Here is a 16,388-nt window from a genome sequence, read left to right as displayed (position 1 = left end):
TCCAAATTAAAAGAATTTTAAAGTTGGGGGGGTTGTTTTGTTTTTACCTTGTGGTAAAACTTTGAGGTAATTTCTTCTGATATTCAGTTCTCTTAGAGATTTCAACTGACCTATCTGCTGTGGTAAAGCTGTGATTTCATTGCAGCTGACATCCTATAGCAAAAGTAATTATGGAAATAATGAAATACCAGCCCCTAAGAATTGAGTCTTACAATGCAAAATACAAAGAAATTTGTTGGTATCATTACAACATTGTTTTTCAGGGTAACAAATCTAAATTAATGTAACGCACCGTATGTTGCAAAATTAGAAGCCTGGTAAAAATTATAGGTGTTACATCACGTAAAACTAAGACACAACATCTACTTGGACACAAGCATATTTAATATAGTACCATTTGAGTTCCTTGTTTAATTTTCTACAAGTCTTTCTGTTTAACAATAAACTTCTAAAGGATTTTAGGATCAGTGTGGAGGGGGGTGGAAAGCTGCAGATAGAAATAATTTCCTAACAGCAAGCTGCTTGTTTCTGTTGTACTTCAACCTAGATTACCTGAAGAAAAGTCCAAGGCAGGGTATATTAGAAGTACATCTTTTATGTTAACATATACTAACATCAATTTTTATCTTCTTTCTTTAAATCTTAGTGATAGCAACTCTAAGACATAACACAAGTGAGACAATTTTTAGGTAGTAGTTTACAAAACAGATGTAGGAAGAGGTTCAGAATTACTATGTATACAATTAATATTTTAAAATCTAAATGAAGAAAAATATTTTTTCTCTTTTTTACAAAGTACTGTATTAGAAAAAGGAGGATGACCCGGCAACTCTATGGACTACAGCAGGGGTTGACAACCCCTGGCATGCAAGCCGAGTGTGGCATGCAAGGCCATTTTGCTTGGCATGCCGTGGCCAGCCCCAGCTCCAGGAAGCTGCTGCCAGCAACAGAGCCTGGGCTGCTCCCCACAGGGCTTGCAGAGTCCCAGCTGCCTGCTGGGAGCAGCTGGGATCCCGACTGGCAGCAGCTCCTCAGAGCCAGGGCCAGCTGCAGCTGGGAGGCTCCAAACATCTGTGCCGGGCTCTGGCACCAGCTCCGCACCAGTGCATGCAGGTGCACCTTTAAGTGGGCGGTGGGGGAGGAGCCTGAGGCAGCGCAGCCCCAGTCTCTCCCCCACTCTCAGCATGGAGGTGATGAGCAGCAGGCTGGCTACAAACAGCTGCACCGGGCTCATCACCTCTGTGCCAGGAGCAGCCTACACCTGGACTACAGTAATTCAAGGTGTAAGAGAAAGAAACAAAGTGCCCCTCATTTATAAGACTCACCCACCATATGACAGGAAATACAGATAGCTAAAAAGACATTAGGTTAAAAATAATCAAAACAAAACAAAATAAAAAACCTCTCAAATATCCCTGAAGCTCAGTGAAACAGGTTTCTCGGTTATATAAGTGCTTTACATGCCGTCTTAGTTGAGATGCTTCAAGTTTACTTTATTTGAACAAGTATATAATATGCTTTTACTTAGAGAAATATTCAGGAGTCAGGGTCCTAAATTCGCCAAAAACATGCAATGCAGCAAAAACCGAGAGCATGTCACTAGGTAATTTCTGATGACTAATATGCATGTTCCATCAGCTGCATTCCTCTGTTCCAACAGGTTGTTAAAATTTGTAAAGATACAGATAAAAAAGATGCTTGTGCATTTCTACAATCCATCCACTAGTAAGAACAAAGCAGATTATGGTAGTGGAGGACCAGTGACATGATGCTAAAATCAGATGTGTAAAACATTAGAAAATGAGACCTAACTCTGATAATATCCACTGAACTTCCTGATAAAAATACTACTGAGAAAAAAGTAGTAACCGTCTTGAATCAATTTAAAAACTAATGGAATTATCCACCATCTTTATTAATTTCTTTATGGTGTCTCCCACGTATTTTTGGGAACCTCCCATGCATTCAAATGGCATCAAGCAGGAAAAGCTCTAATGGAATCCACAAACTATACCCTAAAACTTAGTCATCATGATGAAATATAAACATGTTACTATATATCTTGGAGTTTCCAAGTAACTGAAGTTCTAGAAGACCTTACTGTCCTAGGCCAAGTACAGATATTTGGGAATGTTAGGGGGAGATTAGATCGGATTCAAAATGGCCACCTGATCCAAAGTAAGTCAGGATGTAGGGCTAGCAGGGGGTCTTGGGAGGCAAGATGTGGAGGCAAGTAGGCTGGGGAGGGGAAAATTGGGGGTTAGCCGGGGGATGAAAAGGCAGGTATGATCAGCAGGGGGGGTGGAAGGCAGGCATGATCAGCAGGGAGAGTGTGGAGAGGCAGGCGACCTGTGGGAGGAGTTGAGGGAGATTAGGGGGCAGCAGGGGTTCACGGAGGGCAGGTTACTGGGGTCTGGGAGGGTCTAGTGGAGTCAGAGGGACTTGCAGGCTCTATGGGAGGACTTGAGGGGGGATCAGAGGCTATTTTTAGCTCCCAAGACCCCGGTGGACGTAGCCTCATCCCTCCAGCTCTTCCCTTCACCAAGACTGACTTACTCAGCTCTGGAAGCAGTGAACATCACTCCAGTGAACCCGGGGAGCAGCATGTGGGATAGAGAGAACATGGGAGGGCATGGGGGCCAGAAGGCTAAAAATAGCTAGGTCCCAGGTGAACAGGCATGAAAAAGCACAGCCCCGGTGGGGGCAGTGAATGCTTTCCTAGCCCTGGGGTTGAGGACTTGAGTCAGTGGTTGCTTTCCTAGTCTGGGGGATATCCCTGAAGTGGATATTTCAGGGAACAGCTGGGACTGTACCCTCCTTAATAGGGTAGAGTTACTGTGGCTGGCAGTGACATACTTATACACAAAGCATTGCTCCACATGCATAATCTCCCCAGAAGCAAAAGAGCTGTGCTTCCACAGTGCTGTGGCTACACTAACTAGGCCACTGGCAACACCATGCAAATACAACACTGATACTTTTCATTTGGGAGATGCTATGTGCATGTGCAGTTGAGCACCTGAAGTTTGCAGTGTAGGTGTGACCACAGTATAGACATGGTATTTCATTTTCATGTCAAATAAAGAAGTGGCAATAAAATGAAAGGGTACTGTGTAATTAGTGTACTCCCTATTCAGAGCTGAAATTGCCCTAATTTCAATTATTTTAAGAACATGGACCAAGACAGAGCCTATGTCTATGTCATATTTTTCAAAAGAACAATTGCTCTGAGGTAGATTTTATAAAATTAAGATGTAGTACAAGATGACATTGATCAATACAAGGTGTGAGAAATTAACAGATGCATTAATATGAGGAATAATATTTAAAGTAAATGAATTAACATTCTATGTTGATACATTAACCAAAAGTCTAAGTGCCTGAAATCTTCAGTCAATATTATTTTCTGTAATTACAACATTTCCAAGATCATTTGAATGTATAGGTTTTGATTTACATTACCAAATATAAGGCACTGACAGACTTGGAAAAAAACAACCCCCACCCTGCCAAAAACCCGTGCTTTACAGGAAGCAGCAATGCATTACTTCAACCTGGCTCCACAATATGTGTATAGATTGGGTGCTTTAGTGGGGCTTTTTAAATCAGCGATTAGATAAAGGCACCAAAACAGCCCTACTAAAGTGCCCAATCTATATAGACATTGGGAAAGCCAAGTCTAACTAACGTGCTGCTTTTTCTGTGCTGGACTCTGTACAGAAGTGTGGTGAGTTTCAAGTAAAGCACCGTTTGTTTGTTTTTCCTCTACATCTGCAAACAGCCATATTGACTAACTCTTAAGTAATCTGACTAAATATCAATGAAGCTCTGGGATATCTATCTATCTCAATCTCCAATACTTATATTCCTAAGGAAACATGGGTTTAGTTTTTTAAAAGCAAGTTTAACAATCTTATCATACCTGGTGAGGGAATTGATGTAAAGACATGTCACCTGTTAAGTCACAAGCAGATCAGTACCTCACCTTTGAATCTCAGGTTAGTGCATTTTATATTTTTATAGATATATAGATATACACACACATAGACCTTAGCTAGAATCTATTTTATTGTATGGAATCTAGCCCCTATGTAGTACCAGATCAGTACCCCACCTCTGTAACTCAAGTTAGTAAGTGTGTGTGTGTGTGTGTGTGTGTGTTCTCAAGTTAGTATGTGTACACACACACACACACACACACACACACACACACATATTACTAACTTGAGATTCAGAGGTGAGGTACTAATCTGACCTTCTGGACTTTCTTCCCCCAGGAAATCTTTACGGAAATTATCAATTGATAGTGCTCAATTTTGACCATTTTACAAGGCATTTCATACAATCATAGAAGTAGGGTCGCAAGGGACCTTATAGATCTTCAAGTCAGACCCCCTGCCTGAGCAGGAGAAATAATGGGCTCAAATGACTCCAGCCAGGTAGGCATCAAGCCTCTTCTTAAAGACCCCCAGGGTAGGAGCCAGCACTACTTCCCTTGGAAGCTGGTTCCAGATCCTAGCCACCCTAACTGTGAAGTAGTTCTTAAGGATGTCTAATCTAAACCTACTCTCCAACAACTTGTGCCCGTTACTCCTTGTTATGCCAGGGGGTGCTAGGGGAAACAAGGTGTTTCCCAAACCCTTCTAAGTCCTCCCCTAGTGAGTTTATAGACTGTCACCAGGTCTCCCCTCAGCCTTCTCTTGTGAAGGCTGAACAGGTTCAGGTCCCGCAGTCTCTCATTGTAGGGTCTGCCCTGTAGTCCCCAGATCATGCAGGTGGTCCTCCTCTGGACCCTCTCAATGTTGTCCACATCCCTCCTGAAGTGGGGCGCACAGAACTGGACGCAGTACTCCAGCTGTGGCCTGCCCAGTGTTGCATAGAGGGGGAGGATCACCTCCTTGGCCCTGCTAGAGATGCACCTGTGGATGCACGACAAGGTCCAGTTAGCCCTGCCAACTGTGACCTCGCATTGTCGGCCCATGTTCATCTTGGAGTCAGTAATGACTCCAAGATCCCTTTCTGCCTCCATGCTCTCGAGAAGGGAGTTTCCCATCTTATAAGTGTGCTGCTGGTTACTACTGCCCAAGTGCAGCACCGTGCACTTGTCAGTGTTAAAGTGCATCCTGTTTTTGCTAGCCCACCCCTGTAACCTATCCATGTCTTGCTGCAGTCTTTCCCTCCCTACTACCGTGCTCACCTCACCCCAAATTTTGGTATCATCAGCAAATTTAAATAGGTTGCTTTTCACTCCGTCATTCATATTGCTGATAAAGAGATTGAACAGCATAGGCCCAAGGACCAAGCCCTGGGGGACTCTGCTGCCCACTTCTCCCTAGGTCAAATATTTATCCTAAGCAATGGAATGAAGATGTAACCATCCCAATTTTTAACAAGGATGAATGAGAGATCCTGCAGCATGTTGCCTAATTAGTCTTCCAGCCCATATAAAAGGGAGACACTCACTCTGTTATTTTCAGAAATCCATGTTTGTAAACAAGAACCTGGGAGAAGAGAGAGCTGGTTTTAGAAAAGTTTATTTTTGCATGAACCATTTTTCTCAGTGCTGCACTATTTGGCATCCAAATATGTGAAACAACAAAATAACTTATATGTAACTATATAATACATGACTATACAGTGGGTATGGCAAGGATGTTTGTTTGCTCTGCTAGTTTCTTAATCTATTTCTGGATGACCTAAAACACGTGGTACTAACAGAAAATCAATTCCATGCACCTATGCTACTGAATGATTTTATCCCTGTTTTGCTTTCTGCTGACGATGCATTACTGTCACAATCTCAGATAGGTCTTCAAAGGTTACTAGATGCTTTTCAGCAGTATTGTCTTAAATAGCTTGGAAATTAACACTGCTAAACCAAGGTACTGGGGGTTGTTTTGGAAAGGAAAGGAGGAAATGGGAATGTTTTTGGTTTTTTGTTTTTACAGAAAAAGGAAGTGGAGGTTGTATCCTCATTTAAATATCTTGGGATCTATTTCAATAAAAATCTGAGCTGGCATAATCATGTTAAAATATAAGCATTAAGGCAAAACAAGCTTTGGATGAAGTTTTATTCTTTTACATTAACACTGGTAGATGGACAATACTGGCAGCACTAGGGACCTATAGACATTAGCTAGAGTCTGTTTTACTGTATGGAGTGTAGCCCCTATGTAGTTCATTCAAAAAGCGGGGGAGGAGGGGGGAGAAATTGCATTACTGTTTAAGGTAGTTTTTTTTTCTACCCAACCTACAACTGGTGGGACCCATGAGACCTGAAAGGGGGCATCTTACTGTGAGCACTTTAGCTCAATTAAGAACTCTAAATTAGCGCATAAAAATTAGAGCCTGTACCCCTAAGCAGCACATTTTTGAAGTCTCTCTTCTGAATAAACTTATTTGAATGATTAAACAACATACTTATGCTCCATAAAAATGGCCTGGGAAACATGCTGACAGTGAATGACCCAATATTCTCCCTATATTTAGAACAAGACATGAACATAAGAATTAAAGATGCCAGCATGCAGACAAATATTCAGGCAGTGAAATCTTCTCAAACTTCTCCTTTTTTAAAATTAATAAAACACTCTTAGGACTAGAAACCTACCTATCTGAAGGACAAAATGACAAACAAAGAGGCCATTACTAGACAACAATTCACTCAAGAGATGTGCAGTTGTTACGGGCAGGTGGTGTCAGACCCCATATACAACCAGGGTATGTTCCCATGGGAAGAACAGGAAGACCTATTTAAACTGCTATTTATGGTCCTGCTCATTCTTTAATGAAAGAAGAATAAAACAGATTTTCTTTCAACTGAAAATTTTGAACTGGCAAATGAAGAAAAAACCAATAATAATTCACAGCCTGTCCTATACTCCCTGGGTATAGGGAGTATTGTGCAAAGAATAAGGGCCAAACTCAAAAAAATTTCCTGCTGTTATTCTTTTACTCTGGCACATTGATATATTTTACCTATTTTTTGTACTTCTATAATATGTTTGTTTTAATTTAAATAGGTAGAATGTGTAATTTTATTGCGTGCTTTTATGCTGTCTGTGCAACACTGGTCTCTCTCTGTGACACTGGTCAGGCAGCAGCTGGAGTACTGCGTCCAGTTCTGGGAGCCGCACTTCAGGAGGGATGTGAACAACATGGAGCGGGTCCAGACGAGGGCCACCCACGTAATCAGGTGTCAGAAGGGCAGGCCCTCCAAGGAGAGGCTATGGGACCTGAACCTGTTCAGCATCCACAAGAGAAGGCTGAGGGGGGATCTAGTGGCCATTTACAAACTAGTCAGGGGGGACCAGCAGGCATTGGGAGAGTCCCTGTCCCCCAAGTACTCCCAGGAGTAACAAAGAATAACGGTCACAAGCTAGCAGAGAGTAGTTTCAGGCTAGATATCAGGAGGTGCTACTTCACTGTCAGGGCGGCTAGGATCTGGAACCAACTTCCAAGAGAAGTGGTGCTGGCTCCTACCCTGGGGGTCTTTAAAAAGAGGCTGGATGAACACCTTGGTGGGGTCGTTTGACCCAGTACTCTTTCCTGCCATGGCAGGAGGTCGGACTTGATGATCCTCTCAGGTCCCTTCTAACAGTACCAACTATGAAACTATGAATAATCATACATTACATAGTTCTGTTATACTATATATGATTCTATTTTCAATTTGTCTGTACTGTTTTAGCGAAAGCTGTAAATAAACTACCTGATTGTGACTACAGTGTCCTAGTCTGTTTCAAATGCCACCTAACAATGAGACAAGAAGAACCAGAAGATAGCATATCTTGTAGGGCAGTGTTTCTCAACCCATGAGTCATGACCCAAAAGTGGGTTGCAAGAATATATGAAAGGCTCATGAACAAACTTTAAAAATAGATTCTCCTTTAAAGGAGGTAAACATAAAAAACCATGGATTTCCCCTTGCAGGCTGGCAGAGTTCCAGCCTGCAAGGGGCTGCTAGGGCCTGGGGGGATCAAGAAGAGTGGTATTACACATGCCAAACACACATGCACATGGCAGCCAGCAGCATGGAGAGGAGATTCTGCAGTTCCGTGCAGGGGTGGAGTGGGCAGCACAGATGACACAGAGTGGGTGGGGGGTACAGGCAATGTGCTGAAGGAATGGGGAGGCATGTGCATCCCCTGATTTGTGCAGCTACAGTAGGCACAGGGCTGCAACCTGGCCAGACCAACACAGGCAGAAGCCACCTCTGTGGCCCAGCACTAAGATCCAGAACAGGAGGGTGAACCAGGATGGCAAAATTTGTTGCTGTCATCACCAGCAACCCCATACTAACTGTGCCTCCAACACCATGAAAAGTAATGGACTGGGGGGGTGGGGTGGGGAACTGCACTGCTCTCGCCTCCTCCTGACATTATTGACTGGGCTGCAGCACTACCCCAGAACCATGACTCGGCCACTACTGCCATTCCCCTTACACTGCAACTCCACCCCAAAGGGGAGGTGGGGTGGGGGTCAGCATGGGTAGCAACAGCAATCACAGAGGCCAGGCCATGGCACGAGGTATAGTCATGGCCCAGCGTACAAGCGGCTGCTGGCAGGAGGTGAGGGCAGCGCAGCCCCCAGTCCATTACTTCTCGCACTGCTGGTGGCAAGGGGGTCTGGCAGAAGCAATGAGTCTCACCACCCACTCCACTCTCCCGTGCCAGTTCCTGTCCACTCAGCTGTGGAGGTGGTTTCTGCCCATGCTGGTCCAGCCAGGCTGCAGTCTCATGTGCTCCCACAGCAGCCATATCTGGGAGGGTTTGTGCCCCCCTATAACCCACCCCCTGCCCTACACACTGGAGAGCTGTGTCCTGGGGTGCAGGGGGCTGTTTTCTACTTAAACTATTTACTGGGTTACAACTGGCCATGGATGTTTACAACTGGGTCCTGGTACAAAAAAGATTGTGAACCACTGTTTTAGGGCATGATTTCAGTGGCAACAACATTTTCTTGAAAAGCTAAGCGAATGCCTTATATACTCTAACTCCTATTCTTTCAGTTGATGATTTGCACAGTATCAGCAAGCTCCAAGATCTGGGGCAAAACAGAAGCCAATCAAATTTCAAATTCAGCCGTCTGAAATGGAGCTTTTGCAATACTATTCAAAGGTGTGCTTCAAGAACAAAGAAAAATTAACAAGAAAAATGGGGAGCAATAAAGCTCTCCTTGACAGTACCAAATCACATATGAGAGAAACAAAATTCACCTCTTAACAGGATCCTGTTGCTGCCAAAAGTTCCTTTCCTTGTCCAAACAGAGTCAGGAAATTATTTTAGCTTTTAGATAAGGAAATTAAAACTCCTTGTTAATGAGTGCAATGGAAATCACCTCCTGTGCAAATCAGTGTGAAGCACTGTTAATTGCATTGTTCTCAAACTAAATATTATAAGAGGTTTACTACCCTATTTTTAATTTAAAGACTTTAAACAAGTTCATAATTAACCACTCACTTTTTGGAGTGTACAGATTAAGATAAAGTCACCTTGACATAGAGATATTGTAGGGTAAGGGTCTCTCTAGAAGCATACTTCTATGAATGTGTGAACTGTTAAACATGCCTACGGTTTCAGGGAAAGGGATTTTTTCAAGGAAAATGAATACGTTTTTGCAACTCCAAGGACAAATTTGTCTTGTGGCCTTTAAAAAAAATCCCAAGAATAAGATTGATCTATTAAGATGGAATATTGGTAGTTACAAGATATGCAGAGACAGTAGTGTCCCTTCATCCCATTAAACATAGCATGTAACACTTTTTATTTTTATTTTGTTTGGACATTTATGACAAATCAAGAGCTGTATATTTATTTTCATTAGACTTTGCAATACTTTGCCTTGGTTTTCTTTCTTCGTTTTTAGGGGTATATTTACTTCATCTTAAGCTTTAAAATTGGAACCAATGTTATCAGTATTACGATCAAAGAGTTTTCTAACTTTAAATTAAAAAAAAAATAATCAGGGAGCTGGCTGTTTTGTACCAGGCTTTCAAGACCATCTGTAGACAACTGAAGGCTAATATTTGCTGTAGGTCAGACTTATTGTAATCGTTCCATTTTACTCTTAATTAGTCATTTCCTTCTTTGACAACACAAACTCTCTCAAAATTAATGACATTGAAAGGTTAATTTCTATATCAAGTGAGAGATGGTGGTCAAGTAGCAGTATGCAAGCAAATTATCACTGGTAGATTAATATAGTTAGCATTTTCAATTTGCCTACAGTACTGGCCCTACATGATCTCAAAGGGTGAAATTCAGAACAATACTTAAGACAATCACACACACCACTTTAGACCTATGTTAATGATATAACATGCACAGAGGAGTTGATGCAAACCTTCTACATTGAAGTAAAATTCACCCTTCAGATCCATCTACAAAAAAAACCAACAAAAAACCACAACTCACTCACAATGCAAGGTTTTCATAAGCAGGCAAACTGTCCTCAAGACTGTGCAACCTGAAACCCTACTGAAAGCAAAGGAATGTAACTAAATAATTGAATGGCCACAAGATAAAAATTATGAACTTAACCAAAAATGAAAATATTGCGAGTTTCTACTGTAAAGGTAAAAGCTTAAGAGAAGGTCAAAGCATTATTCAAATCTTTTAAACAGGATATAACAGATTTATACAACATACATAAACTTGTTCCTTGGAATAAATTTGGAGTAGGTAAATAGAACATATATAAACATATACAAGTATGATATGTGGCAATAGCATCAGTCTCCACTGTTTTGGAACATTTTTAGAAAGGCAATTTTTACACTTTCTTGGGCCCTCAAAAATTAACTCTGATAGCTTGATATGACTGGAAAGCCTCGCCCTTTTTTTAAGGAGGTGTTGGGCATGACAGTTTGATCCCAATTTTCAATTAAGTAAAATCCCTCAAAATCCATGCCTCCTTCTGGATGCAATTTGCGTTGCACAGAATATCCAATGTTGCTTTTATTTTTAACAGCTAAAGATCTGGACAAGAGCTATTAATCTTACTAAAAACACTGCAACTTCCATGCATGAAGCTGTTTTCAGGACATGCAATGCTAATCCATGTTGTTGGTACATGTCAACCTTACTCTGGAATGACTCCCAGGGATGAGAAAATCTCTGATGAAACAGCTAGCATGGGCCCAAATGACATGTCAAAATACAGCATGGAACCATGGCCAATAGAACCAGACTGTGTGTGCTAAAGATATGAACCGTGGGGCAAATCTGGCCCACAGAGCTCTATCATCTGGCCCTCTACCTGTGGGTCTTGGCATGATTCCAGCTCCTGACCAGGATCTGCGGAGCAGCCACCATGTACAGCACAGCTCCGAGTCCCTACACTGCACGTGGAAGCTGCTCCGGGACTCGGGGATTGTGCAGCAGAGCCCTGCAGCAACAGCTCCAGAACCATGCAGCATAACCCTAGAGTAGCCACTGTGTGCAGCAGGGCTGCTCCAGAGCTGTGCTGCAGTCAGCAGCCACTCCAGGATGCAAGCGTACATGGCACCTACTCTGGCCCACAGACCTGCCCCCTGCCAATCATCCAGCCCTGGAGGCTGGATGAGTTTTATACCCCTTTTTAAAGTATTCTACATCCATATCTAGAAAAGACAAGCAAGTGGATGAGCATGGACTTTTAGACACCAAAGTGATAGCCAACTTGGAAATACAAAATAGGTGCAGTAAAAGAGAGACAGCACTAGTTGGAACAACAATGAAATTTTTATTAAGCATTCAAGAGTAATGTTGGAATAACTGTTTCTAGTATTTTAGAATACCAAGGGCTATTCTCAAAAGGGTACACTTTCAGAAATAAGTATCTCAGAAAATTTACATCTCAGTAAATCTGTGACATACGAAGGGGAGGCAAAGAAGAAAGGGATGGAAACATTCAAATATACAAAATTTTTTACATACAACCTTCTGATATTGTTTTTCAATTAAAAAAAGAAGTAAAAATACCAACTAAATCACACTCCTCCACCTTTGTTAACTGGATATCTTGTAGCTACCACAGAAGCGCTAGGTTTTAAGGAAACATCTGACATCAAAGAGGACAGTGAGCTCTTCTGGATCAGTTCAGAGAAGCTATTCAGTGCATGCAGGGCAGCATGAAACTACTGGTGAGAGGAACTGAACATGGACTGACAAGATCAACTTTGTTAAGGGGAACATAATGCTGTTAAGAAGTAGAGACTCCTAGAAATATATATGAAAGGGCTGACATGGCATTAGAACTAGATGCCACAAAACAGGGAGCAAGCAGAGAGGGATGTGAAAAGGTAGGGAGTACAACAGGTAAAGAATGCTGTACATAACAGCTTTTCTTTGTATGAAACTGAAAGGGTGATGTAGGTTACAGACAAGCTGGAGAGAAGATAAGAAAACATTACTGTATAACCATCTGATGCCCTTAAGAAGTTCAGCAGATAAAACTCATGAAGTGTGTAATAGGGGTGTGCTGTTTCATGAGATCTAAACAGGAAGTTGTCTGCAAAGTTGCTTACACTGTAACCAGTAAGAAACAAAAAAGTCCAAATCAGTAACATACCAGTTCCATTAACTGTTTTAGCTGACCTATCTCTTCTGGCAGGGAACCTAGCTTATTGTTACTTGCAATTAAGACTTTTAGAGGAAGACCACACAGGCAAGCTGGCAAAGAAGAAAGTTGATTTCGACTGCAACAGAAAAAACAAAAACAAACATTAAAAATGCAAGTCACATTCTAGCATATGCTCACTTAGAAAATCAATTGCATATGAAAAAACCGAGCTACTGAGATATCTTAATAAATCAACATGTATGAATATGAGAAGAACATTAAAGTTTTAGAATAAAAATGGCATTAACAGAAAACAACTGCACATGAAAAATGTGCACATCCTGAATAATACAGTTTTTTTGAAATACCACCCTCTGTGAAGAAAATGAATTAATTTTATCATTTCAAGCACATGCATATAGAGCAATTCAACAAAGACTGATGACAACATATAATAGCTGTTTCCCTTCACCAGAAATGCAGTAAACTCAGGGAGGTGCTTACAAATATTAAAAAAAATCATACAGGTTTACTGTAGTAAACAGAGGTCTCAGAGTTTTAAGCCAACTGAAAGCCAAACCACCAATTAGTCAAAGGGGAGGGGACGGGAAGGGAGGGGGAATGGGGCACGGACTAGAATGCCTACTGCTCCCATAAATGTAGCTATATACATTTTAATCAATGAACATTCTATTCTCCTATGATACCTTAGATTAGAAAGGCTAAATACTTTAGCCCATTACTTAAGCATTTATTTTCAGTGACTTGGTCAACAGGAACAGACCACAATATTTTCCCTATCAAGGGTAGTAATACAAAGTCAAGCAATCATATTTAAAAATATATTTTAAAGTTTTTAATTTTTTAAATAAAAATATAAAAACTATGAAAAGCAAACGAGTGTTGTTCTCCCAGTACCCCACAAAGTTTCCAGTGAGTTAGGAAAGCTATCATTTCATTTTGCAGATGGGACAACAACGTACTAGAAAAATTAAAATAACTTAAAGAGGTCACAGAGGAAGTATGTGGCAGAGGAAAGGTCTTGGGAGATTTCTACATGTGCTCCAGAAGCTGCAGGGGCACTTTAATTAGTGAGCCACACTAATTAAAAGTGCCAGAATGTCATGTGTATCAGTGTCCCCTGCACCGAAAAATGGCAGCAGGACGCTTTGAACTAAAGCTCATCGAACAAGCTTTAGTTCAAAGTGCCCCACTACCGTTTTTCAGCACAGGGACACTGATGCATGTGACGCAGAAGGCTGCTGGAGCGCATTTATTTCTGTGCTCCAGTGGACTCGATTATTCGAGTCTGTTCCAATGTGCTGGATTTCCTGTGCACTGGAACTGGCTCCCTGCACGTCTATAGGAGCCCTTGATTCCCAAGTCTGACTCAGAAGTACTGCCCCTACCCCTTTTCACGTGCCTGAAAGACTCATTTGTTACTACTCTTTCTTCATTCTCTGCTCCCAAGTTTGATGCCATTTTAATGTAAGAATGGAGGTTAGCCTGAGACTATTTGGGTAAAAATAAGAATCCTGTGTGTATTAGAATATGCATTAAGATTCACTTACCCAAGGGAAAGGGTAGAAGCTGGGAACCTCTAAGGGAGTTTATACACATGTTCCAGGAAAAGGGGGGGGTAGGAGCTTTAATCAGAGCAGCTCCAAGAACTCCTCTAATTAAAGCACCTGGAGCATCACATGCATCAGCGTTCCCATGCAGAAAAATGGTGGCAGGGCACTATAACTAAAGCTCATCAAATGAGCTTTACTTAAAGCAACCCTGCTGCAATTTTTCAGATTGGGGATGCTGATACATGTGACACAGGAGTCAGCTGGAATGCAGTAATTACCATGCTCCAGCAGACTCGATTCATTACAGTGCATCGGAGCATCCTCACTGCATGTGTATAGGCACTCTAAGTTCCTTTCTCTGACTTCTTCTCATGGCTTTGACTTAACCTGGTTTGCAGTGGCAAAGCACATCAACACTTCACTGACGATGATTTACCATCTTCCAGAATCCGTAACTGATTTGTTACATTTACTGAAACAGTGCTGAGGCAGTAAACTCTGCCAACATTAGCCAAATCTAGTCAGAGAGCTGCAATCATTCATTTCAAAAGGGACTAAAATAGGTACATAATGACAATACTTAGATGAAGATTTAACAAAATTTTTTATGTTGTTGAGCTGTAGTGGGTAATTTTTCTCTTTTGGAAAGGCTATGAATAATAAGAACAAAAACACAGCAAAGTTGTATTGCATCATCCAAAAAAGGTCACAGAAATCTTACAAGGGGGTAGGGTGGAGGAGTATAATGCAGTTTCTATACAGTTTGTGTGTAGTCAACCAGTTCAACAAAGGACTATGTTCCCATAATACTGTCAAGGAAAAATCTTAAGTTTGGTGCTGCCATCACAGGGAGTTGAAACTACAGACAGGCCCCCAGAATGTGCCCTCTGGGTGACCTGGAGGCTTGTCAATCACAGACCATGAGGTAATCTGATCTAACGCACATGCTCAGTTCACTGACTGCATGATGTAATTTGATTAGAAATTTCTCTGTGAAGAGCGTTCTGATTGGCCACTAAATTCTTATAAAAGGTTTGTGAGCCGCCACCCGGGTGTGGTGAGGTAGCGTGTGTGTGTTTTGGAGGAGAGACTGTGCTCGATCCTGTGAGCAGAGGCTGCGGACAGCAGGGACTGTGAGGCGCAAGCAGAGGCTGCAGACGGCAGGTGGAGCAACTCGTCTTTTCGATTTCGGTTACGGGACTGTTTGGCTTCGATTTTGACTTCGGCTTACTTAGTTCTGGCTTCTCATCTCCGACCTCAGTTTATGGACTGTCTTTTGGACTGGCGTCACGACCCCGTTCCTCGATTCACTACGTTACAGTTTTGTTGTTTGTTATCCTGTTCATGAGCTGTTGACCAGCCCTGGGACTAGCTAATGGGCAGCCGCACCTATCCCTCAGGGGGTAGAAAGCAAGGGCTCGCTAGTGAACCCCGTGGGTCAACAGACTCCTTTGTTGTTTGCTATACTGTAACTGAAGAAATATCTGAGCCTCCGCTTCCCAAGCGTGAATAAATAAATCATCTTTGTTTAAACTTCCCGTACAGCTCACACTCCACCGCCACTAATCCCACCTGTTCGTATTCCAATTGCCACCCCAGCCCACCGTGACCTTGGGGCCCGATTCACTCGGTGTTCGGTTACCCCGACAAATACCAACATAGAATGTATACAGATTGATTAATTTGCTTTATACCGAATTATTAGGTGGGAGAGAGCTGCTAGTGTAAGTAGCCAACATAATCAGTATACTATGCTATATTGCCATTGGTGCCGACAGCCATATTTCTGCTAGTTCCCATCTCTGAAATTGTACTGGAGAACTATTTTATCCTCCTCAAGAAAACATACTCAATTTCTTCTTACAGGCTATCTTCAATTCCCACCTCCATGTACGAGAGGAAAAAAAGAAGAAAAAAATTACCTTCGTTCCATTTAAGAACTGTCTAAAATTTAATACTTTAGAGGATGGTTTAATGACGAGTGACTTTTTCCCCAAACAGAAAATATATCAGCCAAGTTTAAGTTCCAGTAACTACAAAGTTAGAACTTGAGGGGAAAAAAGAAGCTAAGTAATTACAAAAAGTGAAAGGGTCAAAATTTGTAATTAAACTTAGAATCATTTTACCAGATTGCCATGGGAACAATGTAACCTCAGAGAATTTGTCTCAATAGTATCACTCCTAAATCCTCTTGGAATGATGAGTAGAGCAAAGGGTTAGTGGGGTTGAATGTATATAAAATGGGCAGTAGAGTTCATTTCACCAGCCAGC

The 16,388-nt window shown here is 41.8% G+C and overlaps 1 protein-coding gene across 4 annotated transcripts in view; it reads right to left on the bottom strand.

The window, feature by feature from the left end:
* LRCH1 (leucine rich repeats and calponin homology domain containing 1) overlaps nucleotides 1–16,388 on the bottom strand; it is a 214,752-nt gene that overhangs the window by 77,775 nt on the left and 120,589 nt on the right. For all 4 annotated transcript variants that reach the window (XM_090025761.1, XM_090025744.1, XM_090025734.1 and 1 more), the window contains exons 3-4: nucleotides 12,553–12,679; nucleotides 48–153 (exon numbers count right to left, since the gene is read on the bottom strand). In XM_090025761.1, coding sequence (XP_089881887.1) covers nucleotides 48–153; nucleotides 12,553–12,679 — 233 coding nt within the window. The remainder of the gene's footprint in view (nucleotides 1–47; nucleotides 154–12,552; nucleotides 12,680–16,388) is intronic.

The sequence above is a fragment of the Crocodylus siamensis genome, chromosome 1 (assembly GCF_052110815.1).
Source record: "Crocodylus siamensis isolate JL-2025a chromosome 1, ASM5211081v1, whole genome shotgun sequence".
Taxonomy (NCBI): domain Eukaryota; kingdom Metazoa; phylum Chordata; order Crocodylia; family Crocodylidae; genus Crocodylus; species Crocodylus siamensis.
The sequence above is the reverse complement of the archived record's forward strand: the minus strand, read 5'-3'. Positions and strand labels throughout refer to the sequence as shown.